At 39.3% G+C, this 26,958-nt stretch overlaps 1 protein-coding gene across 1 annotated transcript in view; it reads right to left on the bottom strand.

Annotated features, from left to right (window-relative positions):
* Nucleotides 1-5,791: 5,791 nt before the first annotated feature.
* Nucleotides 5,792-26,958, bottom strand: part of Tafa1 (TAFA chemokine like family member 1) — a 515,503-nt gene continuing 494,336 nt past the window's right edge. The window contains exons 4-5 of the mRNA XM_041638018.1: nucleotides 15,605-15,729; nucleotides 5,792-8,804 (exon numbers count right to left, since the gene is read on the bottom strand). Coding sequence (XP_041493952.1) covers nucleotides 8,787-8,804; nucleotides 15,605-15,729 — 143 coding nt within the window. The 3' untranslated portion in view covers nucleotides 5,792-8,786. The remainder of the gene's footprint in view (nucleotides 8,805-15,604; nucleotides 15,730-26,958) is intronic.

The raw sequence follows: 26,958 nt of genomic DNA, 5'->3' as shown, positions 1-26,958 counted from the left end.
CTATAATGGACTAACCAGAGGTGAAGAGGGCTTCCATCAGGCATGGTCTCCTCACATTGAAGAAACAGATGCCCCTGATCCCAGGAGAAAGAAACTGTCATTGTTGGCAAGTCACACTTTTAGGTCAGACAAGAGGTATTTGCATATCTGAACCAATCCACCCAGCTTTCTGCTGTCTGAGTTCTTCTTCAGTTTCTTGAGTTATAAAAACCTGATAATAGTGAGTGGGTCTAATTTTCTTGCTATTCCCCCAGCAACGAAGCCATCTCAGAGAAGGACCTGGTCTGAGAAGGACGAGACTACTTAGTCACAAGTCCTGACCCAGCCCCCCTAACAGTTCTTCTGAGTGAAGTTTCAATACCAGGCATGACAAGATGCTCATGACCACTGAAAGAAGCCTGCCAGTACTTCATTGTTACCGTGAATAAAGCATGTTTGACTGAAAATTTACATGTACTTTTCAGAACCGAATATAATTCCTTTTTTAAATTATAGAATTTTAAATGCTTGCACGTGACTCTCATTCCTAAGCCACTTATCCACTTTCTGAGAATCTAAACACATGCCCTTCCACTGTACACACTTGTCACAACCAATTTGGAGCATCTGTCTATTTGCTTGAGTCCCTTTAACCATGGAAGGTGGGCAATGGCTGCCTACACTGTCAATCATACACAAGGGCAGTCTTCATATAGAATCCAGCCTCTCCTATGTGCCTGATGATAAACACTGTGCAGAATGAAAACTCTTCTCCAGGATACTGTTGTCCATTAATTAGAAACATTAGAATATGGCCGCAGCCACGGCTGTGAGCCCACATGTTTGTTTGTCTCTATCATTCAGCCCTCTCCACGTAAACCAGTTGTCTAAAATCTTTCCTTATGCTGGATCATACAGTAAGTGTTCTAGGCTCTCAGAGCTGTCACAACTGTTCAGTTGCTGTTGTAATACAAAAGCTGATTTGTTAACAAGAGACTATGTCCAAATAAAACTTTATTTTTTTTTAAAAGGCAAGATCTAGTGTAAGAGCCATACAGAATTTTGAAATCCTGGATCTAGGGTTATGTCTCGCTAAGTCTAGAATTGGGTTCTTCATTTTCTTTTAATACTTTAGACTAGTTTCAAGCAAGACCAGTGAAAATAGTATCAGATGTGATTTTCTTTTAATGGAACCAAATTATAGATTGCTATCTCCCTAATTACTCACAATCCACTCTAGACTTTTGATCTCCAAGTCTCTGTATTTTAGGTTTTAGGACCTATGTCTTTTGACAACAATAGCTCTAGTAATTAATTTTAATTTTTGGCACCTCTCCCAGCCAGCTCAGAATTTTCCATACACTGGTGTGATAATATTTTGGTAAATTCTTTTCTTTGGCATAAAGAATAAAGAGTATAATTTCCCCCCTACAAGCAGTTATGCACAGGATACTCTCTCTCCCTGGCTGTGGAAGCGGGCTACATGTACCACGCCTCAACTCCACATTTCCAGCTTGGGTTCAGCTCTGGTGGAAATCTTTGCACACAGATAAGAACAGAGCACGCCTGACCCCTTCCCTCAGCACCGTACCCGGGTGGGGTGGTTGAGTGACAGAGGAGGACAGGTTTCAGTCTTACAACTCTCCTTCCCTATCCTATCCTGGGTGTATTTCTTTCTTTCCAATATTCCTTCCAGGTGTTTTTGCCTGAAGATAATTTTTATTGACACAAAAGACAGGAAGAGTAGTCACTTGAGAGAAACCTAAGTTCTCTGTTGCCCACACAAGACCAGATTCTGGCAGATGTTTGCCCTTTCTTTGTTTTTCTTGTTTTGAGCTGAGATACAGAATGCTTTTGGGGGTTTGCTCTTTGTATTTCTGAAAAGAATGCCACTGGGAGAAAAGAACCTCCTGATTGGATTCTTAGAGGTACTCTCTGTCACTCACACAGTCTTTCTTGATGACTCGAGGAAGAGTTTGTCCACGTCTTTAAAAATTCTAAACCAGCACTTAAGCTAACTCGCCGTAACCCCATTGTTAAACCCTGGCTGTTGCTGCCTAGGACACCAATCTGTGAACTAATCCCAGGGTTTTAGGTAACTCTGAGGTCAGGACCCAAATGAACTTACACAGATGCCATGTTTACTTTTTATTTTTCCCAAGGTAGGGTCTTGATATTTTCCCAGGCTGAAACTGAACTCAGGTCCTAATGCATGTAAAACAAGCAGTTTACAGCCAGAGTGTTCACTACAGTCCCACATAAACTTCTTTGTTACCTACATAGCCTTAGCAATTGATTGTGGTGACTGAGACCAGAATCAAAGGTTTCATCTCCTCCTCAAAAGGAGCAGTGATATTCACTGCTCTGGCCTCAGCTTCGGATGAGGTGAATCTTCCTGTACATAACTAAACACTGGTTACCTCTGTTCCATTTGTGTGCTCTTCAATCTCATCTCCATTTGGCTTTCTTTTTTTTTTTTTTTTTTTTTTTTTTTTTTTTTTAAATTTATTTATTTATTAAGGATTTCTGCCTCGTCCCCACAACCGCTTCCCATTTCCCTCCCCCTCCCCCGATCAATTCCCCCTCCCTCATCTGCTCGAAGAGCAATCAGGGTTCCCTGACCTGTGGGAAGCCCAAGGACTGCCCATTTGGCTTTCTTAAAACAACTTTTGGGGCTCTTCATACAAATATCTTGACACAAAGATTTTGGGGTAACGAGTTTGAATGATAAACTTGAGACATTGGTAAGCAAACAAAGAAATAGGTCAAGAATCAAAGGCAAACCAGTTAAGCTTGTTATGAGCAGACTAAGGGTCTGGTCACTTGTGATCTTGGGATTCAGGATGGATGGATAGACCTCTGTTGCTCAATGCGGTAGCAGCTGGTCAGGTCAACATGACACTCAATTTTAAGTCAATGACTATTCTAAGCTTAAGTATGTTACACTGTGGTTACCTCATTCAACAACTTGAGAGCCACGCGTGCCAACAATTTCCCAACTAGACAGCTCAAATGGAGGCCATCTTCAAATTTTAGGGTCTTTTCACAGAGCTTGAACACTGAATATGCTTCAGTTTCTCCCACTTGGAAGGGAGGAGGTTGGGGGTTTTATTCTCTAGTCTCATGTGTTAGTGATCAATGATTGCTAGTTTTGATTTTTCTGTATCAACAAGGATGTAAGGGGAGAGTATGAGTGCACGGCAATGATGCCTATTACAGGTATAAATCAGATTGGGTGACTTCCCTTTATAATGACTTCCTGCTACAATTCAGAAACAATGTCACATCTTAATTGTGTGTACGTGCTACATGATGTTACTTCAAACTCCTTTCCCAATGTCATATAGCTCCAGAGGTGCTTTCATTTTTGCAGACACATCCAGTTCTTCCTTGACTATGGCATTTGCACAGACCATGGCCCCTTGGAATCTGCATATATCCTCTTCATTATCCCTCCTTTCAACTCTCTCATTTCCTGCTATGCTTCTATTCTCAAACTAAACGCCACCCCCTTAAGACCTTCTGTGAGTATTCTACTGAAAGCTAGCATACTGTCCCATCATTTACTTTCTCGGTGCCTTTGGAACTTCTTGAGTTATGTGTGATTCTTGGTTATTAGATTGCTTTTTTTCATTTATAGAACATATAATGTCATTCTCAATATCTACTACTGTGGTCACTTAGTGTCAAAACCCAATAAGTGCTTGTTTCTTGACTGAATATGTGATTGAATGAATAAACATGATTTTTAACAGTAAGGTACATATAAAAAAACTTGAGGTCCTACTTCTGGAGTAATAATGAGTGTTATATAAATCTTCTTGGCCAGTTAGCCTGAATGAGTTGATACCTATATGTGGAGAAGGTGTCTGGTCATGGCTTTCACGGTTGTTGGCCATCCTCTTGCATACCAAATGGTTCGTGCCATCATTGAATTACATTCAAGTTTATTCTGGACACTTGCCATGCCTTTACCATCAAGTGCTTACTTGTATTATTGACATGGTTCAAGAGTAGCGTACACTGGCATTTTCCAGCAGCTGAAAAATACTGGTAGTGGTACTAGTGAATGGAAAATTCCAGACAATGGATCTATCCAGTCTTTGAACATCGTAGAAAGAGAGTGTGAAATAACACTGTGACTTTGTTTTCAGTGTTTATCTTGAGTGGGGAGCAGTGACACAGAGCTTCTAGGATGATGACATCATAGATTACCACTGGTATTACTCACTGGCAGTCATATTCATGAAAGGCTAATTACTCAAATCACTTTGTGTAAAATGTGTCTGCTTCTTTCTCCCTTAGTCCTCCTATAATCTTCCTACTTTGTGTAGTAATAGCCATCTTACACTGTGAAAGCAAATAGAAAGTGTACATGCTTTTCCAGGTTGTGGGTGAAAGCAAGGAAAGAAATATGTGTAAGTGACATGCATAGGACGGGAGAGTGGACTTCAGTGACATGTATAGGACAGGGGAGAGAGAGAGAGAGAGAGAGAGAGAGAGAGAGAGAGAGAGAGAACATGTGTAGGACAGGAAAGAGAGAGAGAGAGAGAGAGAGAGAGAGAGAGAGAGAGAGAGAGAGGACATGCTCACTGCCATGGAGTGTGTGTAGCAGCCAGAGGGCAACTTGTCAGAGTTTATTTTCTACCACATGGGTTCTGAACTTTGCTCATCAGGCCTGGAAGCTAACACCTTTGTTTTCTGAGAGGCTTATCAATGGCTCAATATATTTTTAAAATGAAGCAAACTCACTGAAATAAACATAATAAACAAATGGGAGCCAGCTATAAGCCAATAATGTAAGGATTCCATAACAGTCAATGATGGAAGCCCCAGACTAATAAATTTAAAATCACAGAATCTGTTATAGGTTATTTAGCGTGTGAGAGAGGGGAGGAAGAGAGAGGGAGAAAGAGGGAGAATGAGAGGGGGAGTCAGGGAAAGGGAGAGAGGGGGAAAGAGAGAGAGCCAGAGAGAGAGAGAAAGAGAGAGAGAGACAGAAACAGAGAGAGAGACAGATAGAGAGATTGATTCTTGGCCTCTTTAATTTACTTTGGAGTTTAAACTTTATTTCTTTACATCATTTTGACACAAAGCCTGTGAGTTATAGGAAATTAGCTTCCATCCTCCATGCCACTTGTCCCAAATCCTCTTGTTCCTAATTCTGCCTTTCATCATGTCTTCTTGTATTTATAAAATATGTGAAGATGGCTTCAGTCTTAACTTTTACTAAACACTAACCCTGCTGTTTAGAAGGTAATAACTCACTCAAAAAGACATGACACGTCCCTGTGTCACATAGACCCTAAAGGCTTTTGAAATGTAACTGCCAAGCTTAGTTAGTAGAGGAATTCCATGTATGTGAGGAATGGGTGATTCTCCTCCTATAAACAATATTTACACCCTTTATAACTTACTGTATCTGTGACAATAGCAAGGTGGCATAATATACCACACCATAAAATCATGACATTGCTTTGTGAAAGCTACATGATTTAATCAAAAAGAGATATTGGCTGTGTGTTGGTGAAACCATTTGTTACGTGGTGCTAGACAATGCTGAGTAGTCAACTTCCCAATGTGCTTGTGGAGCCAATGAATAGGTAAATCCAAGCACCCAAAGCGTCAACAAATGAACTGGGCTCACTTCAAAAATCTTTGAACAAGCTTCATTTTTTTCTTTTATTAAGAACAGAAGTCTGATTGAAACGTCGTGTGTGTGTGTGTGTGTGTGTGTGTGTGTATATATATATATATATATATACACACACACACATATATATATATATATACATAAATATACCAACTGTGTTACTGATTATTCATGGTATGCGGGGCACAAGCTTAAAATTGATATTAGTCATACACACTAATCCCTTTATTATCATATGCATGTGATAAAATTTTGTGCACCATAAATGTGCAGGCTCAGTAGGCAGATGGTAGCGACTGAATTCCCCAAATTTGAACAAGTTAAATTTAAACACAATTTGATGGTTCACACATTTGTGTAAGGGGCTTGGATGAATCTAAATTGCATTTGACATTTACAAATATTTGCTCTGTCTTATTGGATAGCTGCCTGATTCTGATGTGATTTATTTCTCTAGGTCTCTTCAAGGGATGTTGCTGCCTGAATTTATGGGTGTCAGTGAGCTAACAGATGTAACTCTCCAGGCTAGGTCTAACATTGGGTTGGGTTAGAGCTTCTGGTGCCTCACATACTGGTGTTTTTCTCTCTCTCTCTCTCTCTCTCTCTCTCTCTCTCTCTCTCTCTCTCTCTTGTGTGTGTTCCAGAATTGTCTTACAATGAGAGGTTTTGCATAATAGAGGAGTCTGCTTCTTTCTCATTGGTCTTTCATCTGGGATCAAAGTTAGTAGAAGACTCTAGGGGACACTAATATCATAGCTCAGTCCACCCTTCAGAGAACGTGACACAAAAACAACATTTGCTGCCATTTAAGTGAAGTTGGCTCATTTAGTTTTAGGAATGTTAGGGATTTTATGTAAAACTCGAGACTTCTGTGTTTCCTGAAAAACTGAAGATGTGACAATATGGTGACAGTAAATTCATCTAGACGTGAATTTTCATAGGCTCCCATTTCAATCCTATTTAGCAAAGTGATATCTCACACTGTCTTTAGGTGTGTTTGAGGCACTGTTAAATTCTCTGTCAAACATTTCTATTTTAACTTTAAGTTTTTTTCTTAACTATATAATTATTAGGGTTTATGGTTTTAATATAATTTATTTTTTTCTTTATGGTTTTTAATCTGAAAATGACAGATAAGAAGTAATCTCTCTCTAAAAGATATTGCTTGCCACTTGAATCTTCAATGTAAAACCCAGAAAGGACTGCTGGAATGAAGGTTTTTGTTGTTTTGGGGCAGGGGTCTCGCTCTGTATCCCAGGCAGACTTGGAACTCCTCATAGCCCTACCCTTTCCATTTCTTAAGTGCTGGGGTCTCAAGTAATGGGTAGCTATCACTTGCAAACACACCTGGGTACTGGAATGAATTTTATATTCCCTTTTTAGCAAGAATCCACACTGTTTGGAAGTCTCAATTTTACAGTCAAGATTTCTATTTCTTTCTCTAGATATTTTTTACAGGACTTCAAGATACAGAATCAAATTTTATGGTTAGAAGTTCACACATTCAATCAAACTTCAGGCTGTTTAGGTAGAGTTAAAGGGGCGTCTTGAGTTTTACTTAAGGCTTGATACTAGAGAGTCCAGAGTCAGGGGCCGCAGTGCTGTTGATTTAGGAAGAGTCTCCAACAACACAGAGGCCAGAGATTAAGTTTGGGAGAAAACAGAACACAACACTTGTACTTCTGGGATGACACGGTAACAGGAGTGTAAAGTTCCATTAAAACTTCCCCCAGGAAAAGCAGGTCTTAAGCAGGAAGATGTTTACTCTTAGCTCAGCAACTCCAAAAAGACAGGGGAAATGACTTTGTGGTGGGGGTGAGCCCCATGTAATTATCAGCGTGACCCACATGGAAGTGACCCAGTTGTCATTGGATTTATCGCTACAATCATGTTCATCAATTTCTAGGTTTCAAAATATTTTATTGTTGGCAATAGTAGCCTCCGTAGTTTCAAAGACCTTCTAGCTAACTACAAATATGAACAGGGTCTTCTTGTGATTTGGTCGAAGCAGAGTCTGTAAAACTAAATGGCAGACACAGAGGACAAGTGGGTTAAGAAAGAAGTTATTTACCACTTTAATAGGGCTGTCCAACATTTGGTCACATAGATCACTGGGAAACCTAATTGCTTTCATAGCCTTTCTATCTCACCGGAGGAGATGCGAATACTCTAGGAAAAAGCAAATCAAACATAGAAAGAGGTGCCTTGATAAGACGCGTCACTACAGCACGATGTGGTTAACAATGCCAGACTTTGGATTTAATCAGAGGACACTTCTGCAGTCTAGGACAGCTATACAAAGCCCTAAGACATTGTATTTACAGGACTTATTAATATAGGGATCTATATCCTGCCACCCTGCCAGAGTCTTAAAAGCATGGTGGAGCAGCTTCCTCAAGAATCCTCATTTGCCTATCTGTGGAAAAGCTAGTAGTTCTAAAAATATTTTCCTGGAAGAGGTTAGAACGGTTATTATATATCAATCCAATATAAAGTATGGTTATGTAAGTCAAGCTTGCATGCTAATATTGCACAGGTAGAAAGCAATAAAACAAGACGAAGAGCTTCCTTGGGTCACCAGGGAGAAGCAGAGGGAAGCTCTTGACTCAGAGTTGTCAGGATGACTCAGATTCCAGGAGTCCGTCTGCAGCTTGCTTTCCAGGGAGAGCGCCATGTTGGATTCTCACACGGGCATGTATCCTCCTCACCAAGAGAAAAAGAAATGGCAAACAAAACAAAACCGACCAAACATCCAAACCAAAAGGGATACACCAGCCACCTCTCACTGTGGTACTGTTCATTTCTTGAAGAGAATATATAATATTTCAAAATATTATATATACATATATTTCAAATGGTACAAAGTAATGGTAGTTCTAAGAAGACGATTGATCGTTCTTCGTGATCCTCCAAACTTCACTGAGAAAACTCGTTTGTTTTGATTTTTTTAAAAGTCTTTTTCCCTTGATGCTGCCAGAAAAATCCCGAGTCTTCTTATGGGGTACTCTGTTTCACAAAGCAAATGCACTCTGAGTAACCAGTCAAAGTGCAAATAAGAGAGATCCATTTGGCTTGCAAGTATGTAAGCTATTTTAAATCCTCGCAATGTATTTTCCACAGGTTGTTTTTCCTATTTGTATAATGAATGCTTCTGTTAGGTTCTTGGGTGAATCTGAAATAAAAGAAAGAAAGATATTTCAGTAATAAAAGTAAGAAATGAAGACAAAAGAAATGTGCACACGCAGAACATGAGGATGTCTTTAATTTCAGTGTGTTCATTCAGGTGGTTTCCATTGATACCTAAAATATGTGAACAGATGCTCCATATTTCCATAAATTCATTCAGCTCCTTTGTGTCAAAACCAAGAAAAAAGATTCTTTGAGAAATGACTACCCAGAGCTGGCTTCATGGTTATACAACCGCTATCCAATTCCATGGGTTCTGGACTAATAAGGGTCCCACAGGTGGTTTATTTCATTGCTACTGCTGTGTGGAATTCACCAATAAATTTTCAATCAGGACCTAGCATTTTCTTGTTGCATTGGGCCACGTAAATAACGTAATCAACCTCTGCTCCTATGATGAGCATTTGAACTCGTCACCCCATGGCCTTGTGTAGCTGTTCTGTTATAAGCCATTGAGGAGTGGCCGTTGCTAGTCATTTCCTAGATTAGTCCCTGCATGTGGAGGAACAGAAGAAGACATTTATAAGATGAGGAACTGTAGCAACCAATGGTGAGTGTTAACTGGGAATCAAGAACATGCTTATACATCTATACATGCCACTTAGCCCATCTCAGTATGGACCCAAAGATTCAAATGTTGAAGACATATGCATGCTCAAGGTACCAATGGCTGAGAACATGAACAAGGACTCTAACACGGAGAAGCCAGCTTAAGGAAATATTGTTATTGTTCTTTATCATCTCAATTTCTTGTGATATTCGGACCAAACCTATGGTCTTGTGCACACCAGGGTACCACAGAGGTACATTCCAAGCCCTCCTAATTCGTGATAGCTTTGGAAAATGATTTTCCTGAATCCAGGAGTACAAACGAATTCAAGTCTTTCAGAGTTAGGTAGAGCAATAGTAAAAATTTGCACTCAAACATTGCTTGGTCCCGCTACAGAATTGCATGGGAATTTTTCATAAATTTATTTTGAGTTCTCTCCTTACAGTGATGGAGATTTTTTAAAACCACTATTTCCTTTATTCCAATGGTGGACATAACTTTTGATTGACAGTGTCTTCTTGTCCACCACATAAAGAATATAAAGTAACATTAAAAATAAGATAAAGTAACATTCACCAAACTGAATTGAAACTGCCTTTCTTCCAAACTTTCTTTCTTTCCTCCATAACCCAACACAGAAGACTGGGAGACTCTGTCATGTTGCCATCAAATCCTGGGGACATTAACACATTAGAATTAGACACCAGAGGCTTACCTGTACTTCCTGACTAAACTAATGATTGTGTTGATCATTTCAGGTGGTGAAATGGCACTGTGTGAAGTAGTTTATCTTCCCTTTGCACATTTTTCTGACCCTTTCAGCCAACTCCATATTTAAAGCCCCTCTTTTCCCTCCCAATTGCTTTCTAATTTTGACAGCAATTTGATATTACTTCCTTGGAGGTTGGTATTCTCCTCTCCCTCCCTTTCTGTATTTCAACTGGAAATTGAACAGAAATCAGAAGTGTAATGTCACAGTCTCTCAAAACATTTTAGACCTGGTAGAATTTTAGTGAAGAAGCTAGAAGGTGTCAAAACTGATATTCCTCTCTTTCTTAAATATAAAAGAATTTTTGGGGTAGTTAGGATGGACTGTGAAATTGGAAGTCATCATCTGAGGGAGACCAAGAAACCATCAACAGAGGACCATGGATTGTGTTGGCCACTCACAAAAGCAGTGACTTTACAAGATGACTGTTATTCTCTGTCGTGTAATTTAAGGTTCAATATCTCCTTGCTTAAGTGGAAAAAAAAAACCCTTGAGTTTACAAGACACACTAATTATTGTTTTTCCCCACTAGTTTGAAGCAAATCCACAGATGATCGATTCTTCCCAAGGAAATCAATCTGTCTACGTTCTACAATCTTCATCCTTTTGTTTTTCTTTCCAATTGACTACAATTGTCTCTGAATTTCATCCCTTTATCTTAAGTATCTTCAAAGCACTTGACATTCCATTTTCAGGTGTGTATGTATGTACACACACACACACACACACACACACACACACACACACACGCTCCAAACAGCTCATTTCCTCTGTGGGAAATTCTGCTGCTCTAAATCAAGCCATTGTGCCTCCTATATAAGGTTTCTGTGACACTGAGCTTGAGTACAGCCTCACCGAAATTCCAACTCTTTATTTGATACGTTATTTTAAATAAAAGAAGTGCTAAGAAATATCTGGAAACACAAAAAAAAATTTAAGCAACATTTAGTTTAGTTTTGCTATTATATAACAATAAAACAATTTAATCAAGTAATTCAAGTAATGCTCAAGGTGAGGAAGGTTAATGTGTGGGCATGACACTTTGCTTCTCCCTAAAGGAGTGTGATGTCAATGTTATTCTACTGCACTGAATCTTTGAAAAATTCCCAAACATGACTATTTCATTCTTATATGGTGACTCCCAGGGGTCTTCTGTTTTTCTGAGGTTTATCTCTCCAAATCCCTTGGTAGAAAATGATTTGCCTTGTTCCATCTATCTTTTCTACCTCCTTAGTTTATGCTGTCTAAGACTCACTATTACCATGAGTCGTTTGCACTGTGGCTTGCTACCTTAGCCTGTTCATTCTGGTTTAGGCGATACATGTGATTTCTACTCTCCAGCCCTCCTTTAAAAATGAACACTGGAAATCTTTAAAGTATATCACACAGCGAAACATCTTGTCAGTATTACAGAGATTTTCTGAGTTCCCCCTCCCCTGAAAGGTTTTTGGTGGTTTTTGATTTCCCAGGGAAAAGAATCCAGTCCCTAGGAACTTTCTGGCAAAGTCCTTTACCATAGAATTTGTTTTATTTATTTATCTTTGGTTATGTGTGCATACATATTCTCTCTCTCTCTCTCTCTCTCTCTCTCTCTCTCTCTCTCTCTGTGTGTGTGTGTATACACATATACATGGAGCTCACCAGAGGTTCATGTCTTCATCTAGGCCCCTGCACTGTGTTTTCTGAGACAGGGTCATTCATTTAACCCAGAGCTTATAGATTTGGCAAGAATAACTGGCCAGCAGGATATAAACATGTGTTATCACAGCTTTTAATGTGGGGCATGGCAGTCTGGTTTTAGTTCTTTATACTTGCCCAGAAATTGTTTTAGCAATTGCACCATCTCCCTGGGCCTAGAGTTAGTATTTAAATTAACAGCTCGAAAGAAATGCTCACTTCCCTTAGAGTTGTTATGTATGGGATCATTAAGGGTTTATTCTTATAGTTTATTTTTTTTAATTTATTAAATTAAATTTTTTTTAATTTATTAAATTAAATTTTTTTAATTTATTAAATTAAAAAAATACCAATCAAAATTTCCACTCCCTCCCCTCCTCCCATTCCCTACACAATCCATCTCACCCCCATCCAATCCCAAGAGAGGGCAAGGCACCTTGTCCTGTGGATGGTCCAAGGCCCTCCCTACTACATCTAGGCTGAGCAAGGTATACATCCGAAGAGAATAGGATCCCAAAAGCCAGTACATGCAATAGAGATAAATCCCAGTGCCACTGCCAGTGGCCCCTCAGCCTGCCCCAACCATGCAACTGTTAACCACATTCAGAGGGACCATTATGGACCTATGCTTGTTCCTTCCCAGTCCAGCTGGAGTTGGTGAGCTCCCATTGGTTCAGGTAAACTGTTCCAGTGGATGAACCCTCCATGGTCTTGACCTCTTTGCTCATATTCTTATTCTTTTTATTCTTCAACTGGACCATGGAAGCTCAGTTCAGTGCTCCCTGAAGCTTGGTTCAGCCTCCTTACAGTTGTTTTGGAAAGGCAAGTTGCATTTTCAGGTTCCTGAGCTGCTTACAGGGACTAATGGTGAGGCCATCAACTGTGGTTCTTTCAAATTAGTGAACACATTGTTGCTATCTAGAGAAACACAATTTCTCTGTGTTCAGTTCTCAAATAGTATTTGAGAATTTATTGAGTGCTAAGAAGAATAGTCAACTAAAAAGCAAGGCTTTTTTTTCCCCATTAAATACTTCTTCTTGTGTAGAGAGATGTGTTCAATTAACCTCAAGAAAAGAACATTTAAAACCCGTACCTGGGGATGGAGAGATGGCTCAGAAGTTAAGAGTATTGGCTGCATTTACAGAGAATCCGAGTTCTGTCCCCAGCACTCACATTGTGGTCTACCACCATCTGTAACTCCAGTTTCAGGGGACCTAATAACCTCTTCTGGCCTCCGTGGGCACCAGGCACACACACGGTGCACAGAGATACATGCAGGCAAATTACTCATACACATACAAATAAATAAATCTAAATAAGTTTAAACTACAAAAAAAAAAAGAGAAAAGAAATGTTCGCTTGTCATTTTAACAGTTAGGAGTTTAGAATATCTTTTACCTTTTTCATTTATAAAATAGTGGGCAGTGTTCGTTTTAAACCAATCTTACATATAAGAAGAAAATGAGTAGGTTCTTTTATGTTTCTTACCTCTTAGATAACAATAAAAATTGAACTCGTAACGATTGAAGTCCCTCTGTGAATTAAACTACTTTAAAAATCAAATTGCTAGAGTCAGTATTTGAAATGGGTAGGCCTACATGTAATCTCATGGGAAAAATACACAGTAGTGTGTGAAAATTAGCATAGACCTTGTTTGGGGGATATCTTATCTAAGAGGTGGTGTTAGTCTGCTCTGAATGTGGGCTCCTGGATGAACGAATGTCTGAGTTCAATGGCTATGTTTACTGCTTAAACGAGTCTTTTTTCCCAATCTGGGAGTTCTTAGGAATCTAGCAGAGAAAAGGTGAGAGTAATGTCTGCTTCTCTCAGTGTTTATAAAGCACAGCCTTATTCAGTGTCCGCTTTGCCCACTCTGAAAGTAGCCTTGAGAATTCTTAGATGTGTGAGAACACATACACCCTTAACTCTCAAAGCAGTATCAGCCATGGTTTATTTCTCTAGTACCTTCATTTGCCTGGTTCAATCTCTGTGCACCAAGGGTGGAGCAAACAGCCACTACAACCTCAATTACAATGATCAGGTTCTGCACAAGCCTCCTTCAAAGTGGAAAGTGTTTGTAGGTGTATTACAACATGCTGGATGGTTAAAATAGAGGTACAATTTGGATGAATGTTGGACAGTGCACAAAAAAGTATCACGGACTATTTCTGGATATTTTCATTTTTTAGTTTGTTTCATTCTCATTTTTAGTATAAAGTCTATCTTCCAAAGAGTCTCTGAATTGGTATTCATGGAATTTTCTATACTTAAATACTGAAATAATTGAGTTGGGTTAATTTTTATTAATGAGTTTTGGATTCTTAGCCAGTGTGAGAGCAATGGAGTGCCTTCTATAAAGGACATTAGTCATCAGTTGAAGAAGGACTGAGCCTTGGCGTATGACACCTAAATGATTTGTTCTGACCAAATTTGATTGGACTCTAACTAAAATTCGGAGTAGCTTCAAGTGTTCTAGTTTGTCCAGGTATGTTTCAGAGAAAACATAACCAGAGCCAAAATTGGCCTCCTCCATCAGCTAATTAAAACAATTTCTTTGAGTATAAACAACCTGAGCCAGCCTCATTTCTTGATGCTTCCTTATGTAAGTGTTTAATTGAAATGTGAGGCAAAGACCTGTGCTGAATTATTCAGAGACACGAGAATTCATATTAATAAGCTGAGGTTGTTCAGAAATCCCTCTTGACCATAAGTCAAGGAATTATGGCCATTTGTTGGTCACTATAGTGGACTATAGTGATAATCCTTTGTTTTGTATGTGAGAATTGAATGTTTTATATAGCGTTATGTAACTTTATTACTGATTTCTGTACCACATAGCTGTAAAGATCACTTTTACTAATTGACAGTAGGATATTGAGAAGAAGGATCAAATGAAGGTTCATTGTGTTGTAGCTAAAATTAAAAAATTGAATAACCTTTTGTTAGAGTAAAGTTTATCATGTGGACTTCAAACTGGTAAAGATCACTTTTAAATGACAAGAAATGAAAGCACACGAACCCAGTTACAGGTACTCACACACACACATACAGGCACACACAAACTCTCCAGGGCTGATATGCTGACAGTTGGGAATACATAGCATAGGATCATACCAGCTGTTAAATTATTTTCATGCATTTGTACTGTGAATACATAATCTCTCTTAAGCATCCAGAACTCCACTCACCTTCCCCTCTTAGGTGTCTTACATTCCAGACACATTTCAGTCCTTACATGATTAATGGTTGGCCTAGCCACATCACCTCACCCTGGTATAGCAGTATAACACTGATTCTAAAGGATGAGGCAATGTTACCTACAGAGTTCAAACATTTTAGGAAGCTCCTGGTTTAACCAGAGAAACAAGGAATAATTACTGATTTTACAAATCTCTTTGTATTTCTCTAAAATGTCATTAAAATTCCTTTAAACATGATTGTACTTAAACACAGTCTTTTTTAGTATACCACCTGGATGAATGAAGCAAGCCATGTGCTTATCACTCTGAGCACTGTGGTTGGAAGATACATTCCCCAAGTAACCACCCTACTGATGACTCCTCCCTTGCTTTATTTGTGATTCTGTAACGTAAAGAACTACACCATGCAAAAAGGTCAGGTTGTAACTTTCAATTCATTGATGGAAACTGACACACCCAATCCAGAATATGTCCTGATAAAGGAAATCTCTCCTCTTGTCCTACTCAAAGCCCTTCAGACTGCTGCCAATGCAAGAGCAAAGCAAATGGTACAATCTGAGACATGAATGCAGTATTTGAAGTGGACTTACTCTTGTGGTCTTAATTTTGTTGCCTGTGGCACACATCCATCCAGAATTGTCAGGGAGTGTCTTACATTCTTCTCCTTCTAGGCAGGGCTCCATCTCACACCACCATTTCCCAATCACTATGGAGGCTGCGGGAAAACAGGAAACAACTGTATTTGGTACTTTGCCTTACAACCCTGCTCTGATGATGTATCCTTCTGCAGGTTTTTATATTCTCTGAAGCACAGTAGGTATACTTCCACCTTCTAAGACTGACTAGGAGAGACACATCAAGAAAACAGTTTAATATATTATAATGTCATCATCCTGTCCAAATTCACCTCATTTGGTTAAAAAAAAAAGTGGGGAATGAAACACTTTTGTGTCATTCTGTTGGTGACAAGGTCGTGCTATGTAGCTCTTTCTGGCCTGAAGCTTGCTATGTGGGAGACTTACTCTCAGAGTTCGAGGGATTTCGACTCACTACTTTTCGTAGATGAGGCACCTTGTGTTATTTCTTGTCAGTTAACGGGGCAAAGAGTTGAGTATTCTTCAGAATAACTAACGATTCTTTCCAGAAAGGCCAGTTTATCCACCCAGTATTAGGTTTATCCATTAGCCTGCGTCCTTTGAGAATTTCAAAGCCCTAGCAAAAGAAAAAAAAGCAGAACTGAAAGCGTAGAAGCAGAGCTGTAAAGTACAAATCAAGAGTAATGATAAAGACAAGCCCGTTCCTTTGCAGCCAAAGGTGCAGTTGGTATGGCCAGTGGTTTCCCTTTCATGTGTTTGAAAAGCTGTGGAAGAGCTATACAAGCCCAACCTCAGAAGAAACTGTCTTTTGGGGGTTATATCAAGGATGATCATATGAAGACACTGGCAATGAATACACATGTGTGTATATATATATATATATATATATATATATATATATATATATATATGAATACACACATATATAACATTTTTTGATAATGATACTTAATAAAACAATGAAAAACAAATATCTGTTATGCTATGGTTTTCACTGTGTTAGTTCCTCACAAATCCACCTGGGTTTGTTCCATTTGAAGAACTCAAAAGAAGGGCCTGGAGAGAGGGCTCAAGGGCTAAGAGCACTTCCTACTCTTGCAGAAAAACTGGGGTTCAGCTCCCAACATCCACACAGTGGCTCACACCCGGAATCTGTAACTCCAGCTCTAGGGGATGCAAGGTTCTCTTCTAGCTTCAAGGGCATCAGTCATGCGCATAGTGCACATACGTACAAACAGGTCAACACTCATATGCATGAAATAAAAATAAATAAATCCCCCAAATAATAGCAACAATAAACACACATGCTCAAAATGGCAACTGGCAGCCATTTTTTTTTGGTTTGGCTGGTTATTCAAATTCTATACTGGGCTTCCAGCTACTCAGCCATCTTGCCTCTCATCCCCAAAGGGAATCAGCTACCATGATTTTAAATCATAGTGGTAAAGGAGACAAGCAATACTTATGTCTCAGAAGATGAATATTAAAATTCAGGGAAGTAGGAACACATTAAAATTCTCCATGCTTCCTGTGTTAACTATAGGGATTAGATTTCTATCTTAAAAATATGTGGTATACACCCCCAAACAGCCACTTGAATTTCGACTTTCCTTCTTCCACACTTTTTAAATTAAAAGATTTATTTATTTATTTTTATTTAGTGTGTGTGGATATTTTGCTTGTATGCTTCTCTGTAACACCACATGCATGCAGTACACGAAGAGGGCCATAAGAGGGCATCAGATCCCCTGGAACTAGAGTTACAGATGGTTGTGAGTTGCCTGCGGGGTATAGGAAGCCAACCCAGTCCTCTGGAAGAGTAGCCAGTGCTCCTAACTGCTGAGTCATCTCTTCAACCCCATTTCACACTTCCTTTAGCTCATTTCCCTTAGATTTCAACATTGCTTCGGCATTGCATTGAGTCACTGGACAGGGTTATGTAGACAAAAATCATACCTGTTCCTTTATATCATGAATTTGAGAACATTTTTGGGGGCGATTTTGTCACATTCATGTGGAACAGACCAATGCAAATATGATGCCTCTATCAGGTTTGCTAAGAAGGTGTCAGAGGTCAAAGTTCACTAAGCCTTCTATCCATGTACAGGACAGCATGAGATGATGAGACAGACAAAATTCTTCCCATGGTTCAGCCTTACGACGCGACTGTCTAATTATTTTTCTTGCTAGTACCAGTACTCACTCTACAACAGGCATACAGAAGGGCGGGGTTTTTATGACATGTGTAAAAGGACTTATCCATGCTGATGAATAGGTGAGAGTATTAAATAAGACAGTCTAAATTTTCCGCAGCAAAGAAAACCAATGTCACATTGGGAGGGAACAAAAAATAAATGGTAAAACTTCAAGAACGTGAAAGAAAAGTAAGGATTTGCTGGTATTTATTGAAATCCTGTAACATATGGTTCCCTTCAGCTGGTGTGTAGCCAGAAACAGTTCATGCACACTTATCGCCAAAGCCAATGTTCTCTTGTAAAGCCTGTCCCATATTTCCATACCGTGGCCCTGAATTGAACAGATGCCATCTGATCTCCTCTCTGAGGGGAAAATGCTCTCCTAACAATTCTTTCATTGAGCATGTTGCCATATATTTTTCTTCTCACGGAGGCATAGTGATAACCAACACGTGACAATGGGTCAGCCTGTAGTATTTAAGCCTGCTTCTACAGCCCTGTGCTCCCTCCCTTCCCTCAGGCAGCTCTCTGCCCTCTTTGTGCTGCCCTATTTTTCTATAAGCTACTACCAAAGCCGTTTCCCTTTCTCTTGGGCACTAATGTCTCCTAGGTAAATGTATGGACAGACAGAAGAGAGTTCCCAAACTCAAGAAGTACCTTTAAGTCAAAGCTTTAAAGAGCCACAGACTGCTGTGGGAAAGGCTCCATGTAAATGGAAATATCCCCAGATACATTTATAATAGCAAAACATTTGGACCATGGCGTTCTTTACAGAGTGAAGTCGCTGATCTGCCTTTCCTCTGTGAGTCTGGTTCATCATCCAGCATGGCCTTGTTTGATGAACCACCCCATCCATCATACGGGCATCTTCAGAAATACTTCTTCTCATCCTAGGTCAAACCACAGTCCCTAATTCTGACTTTTTTCCATAAACTTGTATTTCTTTAATATCTTTTATATGATTGACAGAGACCATTTCAAACTACCCCCTTTCTTTGGTCAAATTGGAAGTTATTTTAAACCTTCAAACTTGGGAACAGTTAAACTCTGTTAAACTTCATAAAATGAGCTTTATCAGTGCAATTTAGCTGTTCTATGATATTTTTTTAAATGGAGATAAAATTAAAAGAAGAAAAACATGAATATAAAAATTCCTTTTTCCTGCTCAGCACATATTTTTGAAATAATATAAAAATTGATCCGTGCATTTAGTAGTATTCTCCAAACTTTGGTTAGTTTCCTGAAATGTATTCAAATTTCATTTCTTAATTGTCCCTTAATTTTACATATGGATGAAACACACTATTTGGTTCTTTTCTTTACTACATTTCTGTTCTCCCCATTCCTTCTCTTTAGACCCCTTTTTTGTCCAACATAGTCTACTTTTGTTCCTTGTACTAATATATATATTAAAAATATACATTTAAAATCTAGAGTCTACATCTGAATAATTCTTAATTGTCTCAAATTATAGTAGTTAGTAATACCTATAACTGTCATTTACTGAACATCAGTCATGTGTTTCTATATTGGAAATTCTATATTTTTTTTATCTTGAGGATCTTCATTATGTAGCCCAGGTTGGCCCACACTTAATGATATGTCTGCTTCCACCCCTGAGGATTAGCATTGCAGTGGTGTGTCACCCCACCCGCCCCCTGTACTAAGAACTGAAAATGTATTATATCCTCCTCCGAGGTGTTACTATGGAGCCCTAGTGGTTAGTTTTTCCAGGTTTACAGAGGTAAGAGGGCCTCCTGGCCATCTTAAACACAATCCTTGCAGAGCTCACATTTTTATAGCTTTGTGTTCAGAATTCGGAGAACTTAAAACAATTATTGATTGCTGAGTGAATGAATTCTCCCTGCCATATTACTGCTGAAAATAATTTCATGTCAAACAAACACATACAGAAAATAAAAACCATTCAGTGTCTGATGAAATTAGTTTCAGCACGCTTGCTGCTTCTCCGGTCTGAGATGCGCTCTGCTCGGTTCCATTAGTTACAACATTGTAACAGAAATCCCCACCAGGGAACAATTTTGGCAGTGAGGGATGCTGTGTGGCAGATCTGTAACTGTGACAAGGGCTTTTTCATCCCTTAGAAAAACCGAGTTAATTAAACACCATCTACAAAAACGACTTCCTCTTTTCCGTAGTGATTATGAAAGGGGGCCTTTAAGGTCCCTTTTAACCCCGGGGTTCAGGGATTTGCTCTGAGAATGTGTCACGTGAAGGAAATATCTGATCTTCAGCCCCTTTAAAAATGTTCATGTCTCCTGGAGAGATTCTTAAAAAATCACTAAAGCCCCTTTAATCATGAGTCCTGGATTTCTCCCGTATACCAGATCATATTGCTGCTGGGCTAAAAAGATACTGTAAGGAGAATCAACCCGCCTGTCAGTGAGACTCTAGATGGGCGGGCATCCTTGTTGGGTACCGCTTCTGTTTTTACTACTGCCGTTGATGAGGGGATGCAGTGAGATACTAATCGGCGCTAAGTTTAATAAATATAGCACAGAAGCGTCATATTGAACAAGAGTAGAAATCCGTCTTTTATCATCTCAGCAAACAGAGGTTGACTCCCAGGCCAGGAACTGTTTGTCGTCGCACTATTAGTATACCTAGAGTGATTAAGACCACGACAGAGGCCGGCCCTCCAGCTTCAGTCTAGATCTGGATTCTTGCCAGAGGCCCAGGCACTATTTGGCATGAATAAATGGGCACAGTTATCTTCTGCGAGCATTACCATACTGAAAGAACTGGCCTTGGGCGTGGGGTGAGAGGGTGGCGAGTGGAAATAGGAAAACTTTATTATACTCTGGAAGTTCTTCAGAGCAGGAAGCTAGGCTTCTGTTTACTACTTTTGTTGAATAGGGTAAGTCACTGAAGATTTTAGAACCTAAACTCCACGAGCAAAAGTGAGATATGAGTGAAGGGTGCTTGAAGAAGATGAATTGGGCAGTGGTGTGTAAGACACGGAAAGACCAAGGAGGAGCCGATGTGTCTGTGAGGCTCACTACACTCAAGACAGATCTTAAAGTTTTTTGCTGTTGCCATTGTTTGGTTTTTCAAACGTTTGTATAAAAGACATTTTTTTTTTAAATTTTTGAGATTATGATATAGTTACACTTCTACCTTCCTTTTCTCACCTTCAAACCCTCCTACATCCTGCTCCCCACTCTCTTCCAAACTCATGACTTATCTATGGAGAAACCCTGTCTTGAAAAAGAAAAGAAAAGAAAAGAAAAAATTCACTACTTTTTTTTTTGCTAGTTGTTATTGCCTGCATATGTATAGTCCTAAATATTTCCTGTCTAGTATGTATAATGTTATTTACATTAATATTAATTAATGTTTGTTTTCAGGGCAGACCATTTGGCACTGGACAACCAATTGGTGTGCCATTGCCTGGGGAGACCACCTCTCCTGCTCCCAGATTTCCTCAGTTGTCTGCAGTTCTTTGTGTTGGCTTGTGGTCTCCTGGGCTTTTCCCGTCTACTTTAGCATGTCCATTGGTACTGTCTTTGTTCAGCTCCTGTTTGCACATCCGTTTTGTGAGACTTTATGGGTGTTCCTTCTGGTGTTACCAGGAGCCAAGATCTCAAACCAATTCCTTGATTCTCTGATCCTTGCAAATCTTTCTGTACCCTGTTCTGCAATGTTCCCCAAACCTTAGGCATGGAAGAGTTTATAGATATATCCATTTTGACTGGGTTCTCCAACTCTGCATTCTGTTTGGTTGTGGTTTTCTGTGGTGGTCTCTGTCTGACAGAGCCTTCTTGTGTTTTTTAGGCTAGCCTTTAAGTTGCTGCCTCCCTACCTCAGCCTTTCAAGTATCCCTAAAGCAGACACTGCCATTATGCCTAATTAACAGAAAGGCTTGATTTGGGGTTCCTGCAGTAGAACACCTAAGAAGTGCAGAGCTGGTAGCAGCGTCAGAAGCACTGGAGGAAAGAATGTGGCCACTAAGTCCAACACCGAAGTTGTCCCTCTCACGGCAGTGGACAGTGGAATAATGTACCCACCTGTTAGTACTAAGTGCCAAACCTCAGAAACAGATAATTTGATGTATATGTTTTCAGGGCTAACCATTTGGTATTACACACACACACACACACACACAACATTATATGGATTGGGCAGGCTGCATTTACTTATGTAGGAACAATACAATGTGTGTGTGTTTGTGCATGTGTGTGTGTGTGTGTGAAAGCGAGACTATATTTTGTAAGAAAGGTGTTACATGGGAGGGCTTGGATGATGGAGAGAAATGAGAAAATGATGTAATTATATTATAATCTTTAAAAAAGCCCAGGAGAAATCTTACATTTCATTATTTGAGGGGTAGTAATATCTGACTGTAAGTTATCAACTTGCAAATGAATGGATATAATCTGAAACAGAAAGAGAAAACAGAAATGCCTGAAACAGTGGTTGTGAGGATTACATGGCGAAAAACATGTGAAGCACAAGGCAGACGATGGCATTTAGTAAACACTCCATACATTCTGGCTGTCATTTCCTCTGGTGTCATCATTTTTTTCTCAGAATAAAGTCACTCTAGGCAGAACAGCAGTTCGTCACAAGCTAGAGAGTACACCACTGTTCTTCAATGCTATGCCAAAGTCCCAGCTTGTTTTTATGGTTTATGAGAGTCTGAGCATAAATAAGTGGTTGAATATATGATCATGTTCATGTTCCTAGAAGATTATAAGCACATCAATCAAGACGGGTTTCCACCCTCATTTTTATCCAGCCTGTCATGCAATGGAAGAGACGGTGTCAGCTCCATAGGGGTGGGAGGGCTCTCCAGCCTCTTTTTTTTGCAGTTGTGGGAACACAGTTGCAGTAGTTTTTTTCCCAAGGGATGTAATAATTCTGTGTGTATCATTGTCTTTATCAAAGCAAATAGAAAATCAAAACATTGAATGCCCATTCCTGCAATTTATCCAGACACCCTCTTCTTATGATCAGACATTTAAGGAAGTGGTCTAGCCTGAGGCATTATGCATTGTCAAGCTCCATGGCACATGCTGAACGACATGCCCATGATTCTGGGTCTCAAGTTCCTGTCTTAACTCTACCACTCATTAGTGACATGAATGTCAAACATGGCTTGGCTCAAGACTCAGGTTCCTCACTTACAAAAACCACACTGGTTATTGTGAATTTCACATGACATAACAGATTTAGCGTAACTCATAATAAAGGTTGTGTTTGCCACATGGTAGTTATTCTTTATATGTGTGTTCATTATGTACTGTGCATGAATTTACCCATGAGCTAATGCTTGATTTTCAGTGGAAGTTTGTTTGAGTTCTAATACACATACATTACTAATATAGTATAACATTTAAACATTTTAACACATACGCTATATAACACATATATTAATATTACACATTCCATAACATCCATGGAATGAATAGGCATGGATAGGTTTGACTATCATTAATTCTTTCTACAATTGTTTTCTAGTACTTTCCAGACATTTCCAGAGGTAATTTTCTTTCATAAAGGTGTTGGTGAAGGGGGGGGGGGATGTAAAATAAGTAGGACAAAACCACAAAGATTGGTAGAATGTCTCTGGGTGCTATTGCTCCTTGAAAGCATTTGGAGAAAAGTATTATATCTATGCATTCAAAAGTTCTGTGTTGACTTTTATTCTATACATAAAACAAAGAGGCACAGTTCCCACCTTTCAGCCACTGCTAGGTTCTTACAGGAGAGACATGGATACTATCGAGAGCCAAACTGTGCTGCCTAAAGGCACAATATACCCTTCAGGGATATGAGAAGTGGGTCTAATTCAGATATGGAGGGTGGGAGTGGCAAGAGGATTTTCCACTGTTGAGATTATTAAGAAACTTTCATAGTAGAACACACAGGCATATTTTTTTTATAAGAGAGAGGAGCAGTTTTGCATCAGTGATAAGGTGGAAGGAAACCACCAAATCCTCTCTTGTCATCACTGGTTGTCCTGAGCTATCTTACCACCTGCTAGGGCACATATCCTGCTTTATAAAGAATGATCTATTCTGGTGACAGAAACTTCCAGCTTGTGCTACTCAAGGGAGAACCCCAAGCTCTTGTCACCAGTAAGCTTTTCCTTCTTCAGCTGTACACTGACACTTGAGCCCAGGCTCACTCTGCAATTTCGCTCAGGATATCTCTAACTGTGAGTCCAGTAAAGATTCTAACACTCTGTCCAGCTTTCTTTTAGAAGTTAGTTTAGCTAAATGTACTTTTACACCAGTGTAGGTTCAATTATTTGTGTATGTGTGTGTGTGTGTGTGTATGCACATGTGTTTACATGTGTATGAGCATACATGTGTGTGCTGTCCTGTGGAAGTCAGAGGTTGACATTGGGTGTCTTCCTTCATCTTTTTCCACTTCGTTTACCGAGGCAAGGTCCCTTTCTCTGAACTTGTGGCTCACTGATTTCATTAGCCGAGCAAGGCAGATGGCTCTGGGCATCACCCATTTCTGCCTCCAGAGTTCTAGGATTACAGCTGGGCTGAGGCATAAATGTTTCCAAAAGTTCTTCCATTGTCCACAAAAACGTACTTGGAATTCTTCTCCTTTGATTCTGTAGTCATTATTTAACCATTTTCTAGCATTCTGAACATAGAGATAAATGTCAATAGAGAGGAACATTGCCCATAATCGTGTGTGGTGGAGACATACTGTTCCATTTGACTGTTTTCTTACAACTTCAGAAATGTCTCCTTGGAGGACTACATTGGTATACAAGTATTTTTTTTCAATTTGAAAAGAATATTTTGCAAAAGTATTAGGCTCTCTAATATGGTTTTTGCTAGAATTGCTACAGATTTACTATAATCAAATAATGTCGGTTAAGTATGCTTTCTTCTTTTCATATGCAAAGTAATCACTTTTATGGTTATTGATATATTAAAATATCACTTTTGCTTTACTTCACTTTGCAACTGATCTGGAATACTAAATCATGCCCGGAAAATTCCTGGCATCACGTTCATTTGCAAAGCCAGCACTCACAGCGTTGGCAGTAATGGGAAAGTGGCACACTGATTGGAAGGTCTTTCATTTTAATCTCACTCCCACTAGAGAAGATGGATATAAATAAAATTTAAATAGAAAACACATTTCAGATGCCAGCAGTGAAAAAGACTTTGTCAGCCTAATGAAAAGGTATCAATTTTCTCCACTTTATTCAATAAATTGTAAGTCATTTTCTAAATGGATTAGATTAAAGGGAAGTTCAGACTCCCAGGGAGATGCTCCTGACACTGACAAGACTTTAGACAAGGGAGAAAGAACAGGGCACACAAACTTCTCAGGCCACTTCAGATCTATAAAAATTGATAGCAACGAGGGCAGCTGTGTCTCTAACCCTGAGCTCACCTACTGCCTGCGCAGCCAAATCCTGGAGAATTGAACAAGACACACAGTTTCTCTGATTTCATTACGATGTCATGGGTGGCTGAGTGAAATCCAGCTGAAGATGGAAGTTGAATCAGAGGAGGCTGGGCTCAGTGTCGTACTCGTCTTTCTCATAGACACTTGTAAATTCATTAATTGAGGTGTTTTTATAAAACAAGACAGCAATATGCTTTAACACTGCTCCGGTCCTGCTGTCTCTGGGGAGACCAATGCCTTTGGATTTGTGGTAATGGATTTAACTTCAAAATAAATAATTTGACTTTCTTGTGAGAATGAAATGCTTAACCTGGAATCATAGAGCAGTGACACCTAATTCAATTTGTCTGAAATATCAACATAATTCTTTTATTACTTATTTCTGCCATTTTCAATAAGTTCCCATCATCTCCTCAGAATCAAACATCTTCTGCCATCAATCCCTTACGAAGCAGAAAACAACAAATGATGATTTCATTTCCCCTACACAATTTGATTCAACTAGCACAAATATTTATTTTTAATAATCTGTTTTATTTGTTTAAAATGATCTTATGTGTATGGGTGTTTTACCTGCATGTATGTCTGTGCACTATGTGCTCAGTAGTGGGCAGAAGAAGGCTACAAGAATCCCTGGGACAGGAGTTAACAGATGGTTGTGAGTTGTCATGAAGGTGTTGGGACTGGAACTAGAGTCCTTTGGAAAAGCAGCCAGTGCTCAAGTATAAGTTAGTTAAGTTGAAAGGCAGGCATGATGTTTTATCAGAGTTCCACAATAAAGCCTAGAAATTAGAATGGCATTTCCAAATTTAAGGGCAAATACCCAGGGAGGCAGGAGAGCTGCAGGGCTTCTATTATTTTTGCCTTTTAAACTTAATTTACTAACAACAGTAATTTTGTAATGCTGATAGATTTCTGCCGTACTCTGAAAAATCACTATCTTCTTATGTCATATGACATAAATTTTCCATTTTTAGATGATGAAAATGTCCAAAATCTTCTCCGCCATCTGTGCTCACTTCTTCACAAAGTAACTTCAAGAAGTGGTCTGTTTCATCAGTGCTTCTAGTTGACTTTGATCATGTGACTTGCAGGGTCAATAACAAATATCACATGGGAAGAGGATTAAAAGTGATTGGGCTATCAAAGGGGCACATGAGCATAGAGTGGCTAGCCCAGGTTTGGCCCTCCTAGATGATCACAACCATCAGATGTGTAGCTGGAAAATGGAATATATTACAGCCTGAGATGGACTAGGTAGTCAGAAGATACACTTCTAAAATGAGCATGTTTAAGTAAACATAAAAAACCAAGTCAAGCAAAGAATAATAAGGAGAGTGTGGGGTTATATGCAAAAATATGAAGATGGTATAAAAGGGACAAAGTTGAAAAGAATTGCTATAGAAATGTCAAGAATCCCCTATGCAAATCTCAAAGAAGGGTCCTGACAAGCTATAATTTGATTTTCTTGGTGCATTTTGGAGGGATCAGGGCTTGTTTCAAGCTAAGGAAGAAGCCCGTGTAAATTTAAGTCTTTAAAAGGAAAATAAAACAAACCCCAAATATTTTTTATTGATTTTTATTGAGCTCTACCTTTTTCTCTGCTCCTCTCCCTGCTTTCCCCCTCCCCTTCAGCCCTCTCCCATGGTCTCCATGCTCCAAATTTACTCAGGAGATCTTGTCTTTTTCTATTTTCCATGTAGATTAGATCCATGTATGTCTCTCTTAGGGTCCTCATTGTTGTCTAGG

This window comes from Microtus oregoni, unplaced genomic scaffold (assembly GCF_018167655.1).
Source record: "Microtus oregoni isolate MIOR12 unplaced genomic scaffold, Mior012 000002F_ref0000024, whole genome shotgun sequence".
Lineage (NCBI taxonomy): Eukaryota > Metazoa > Chordata > Mammalia > Rodentia > Cricetidae > Microtus > Microtus oregoni.
Note: the sequence above shows the minus strand (reverse complement) of the source record. Positions and strands in the feature narration are given on the sequence as shown.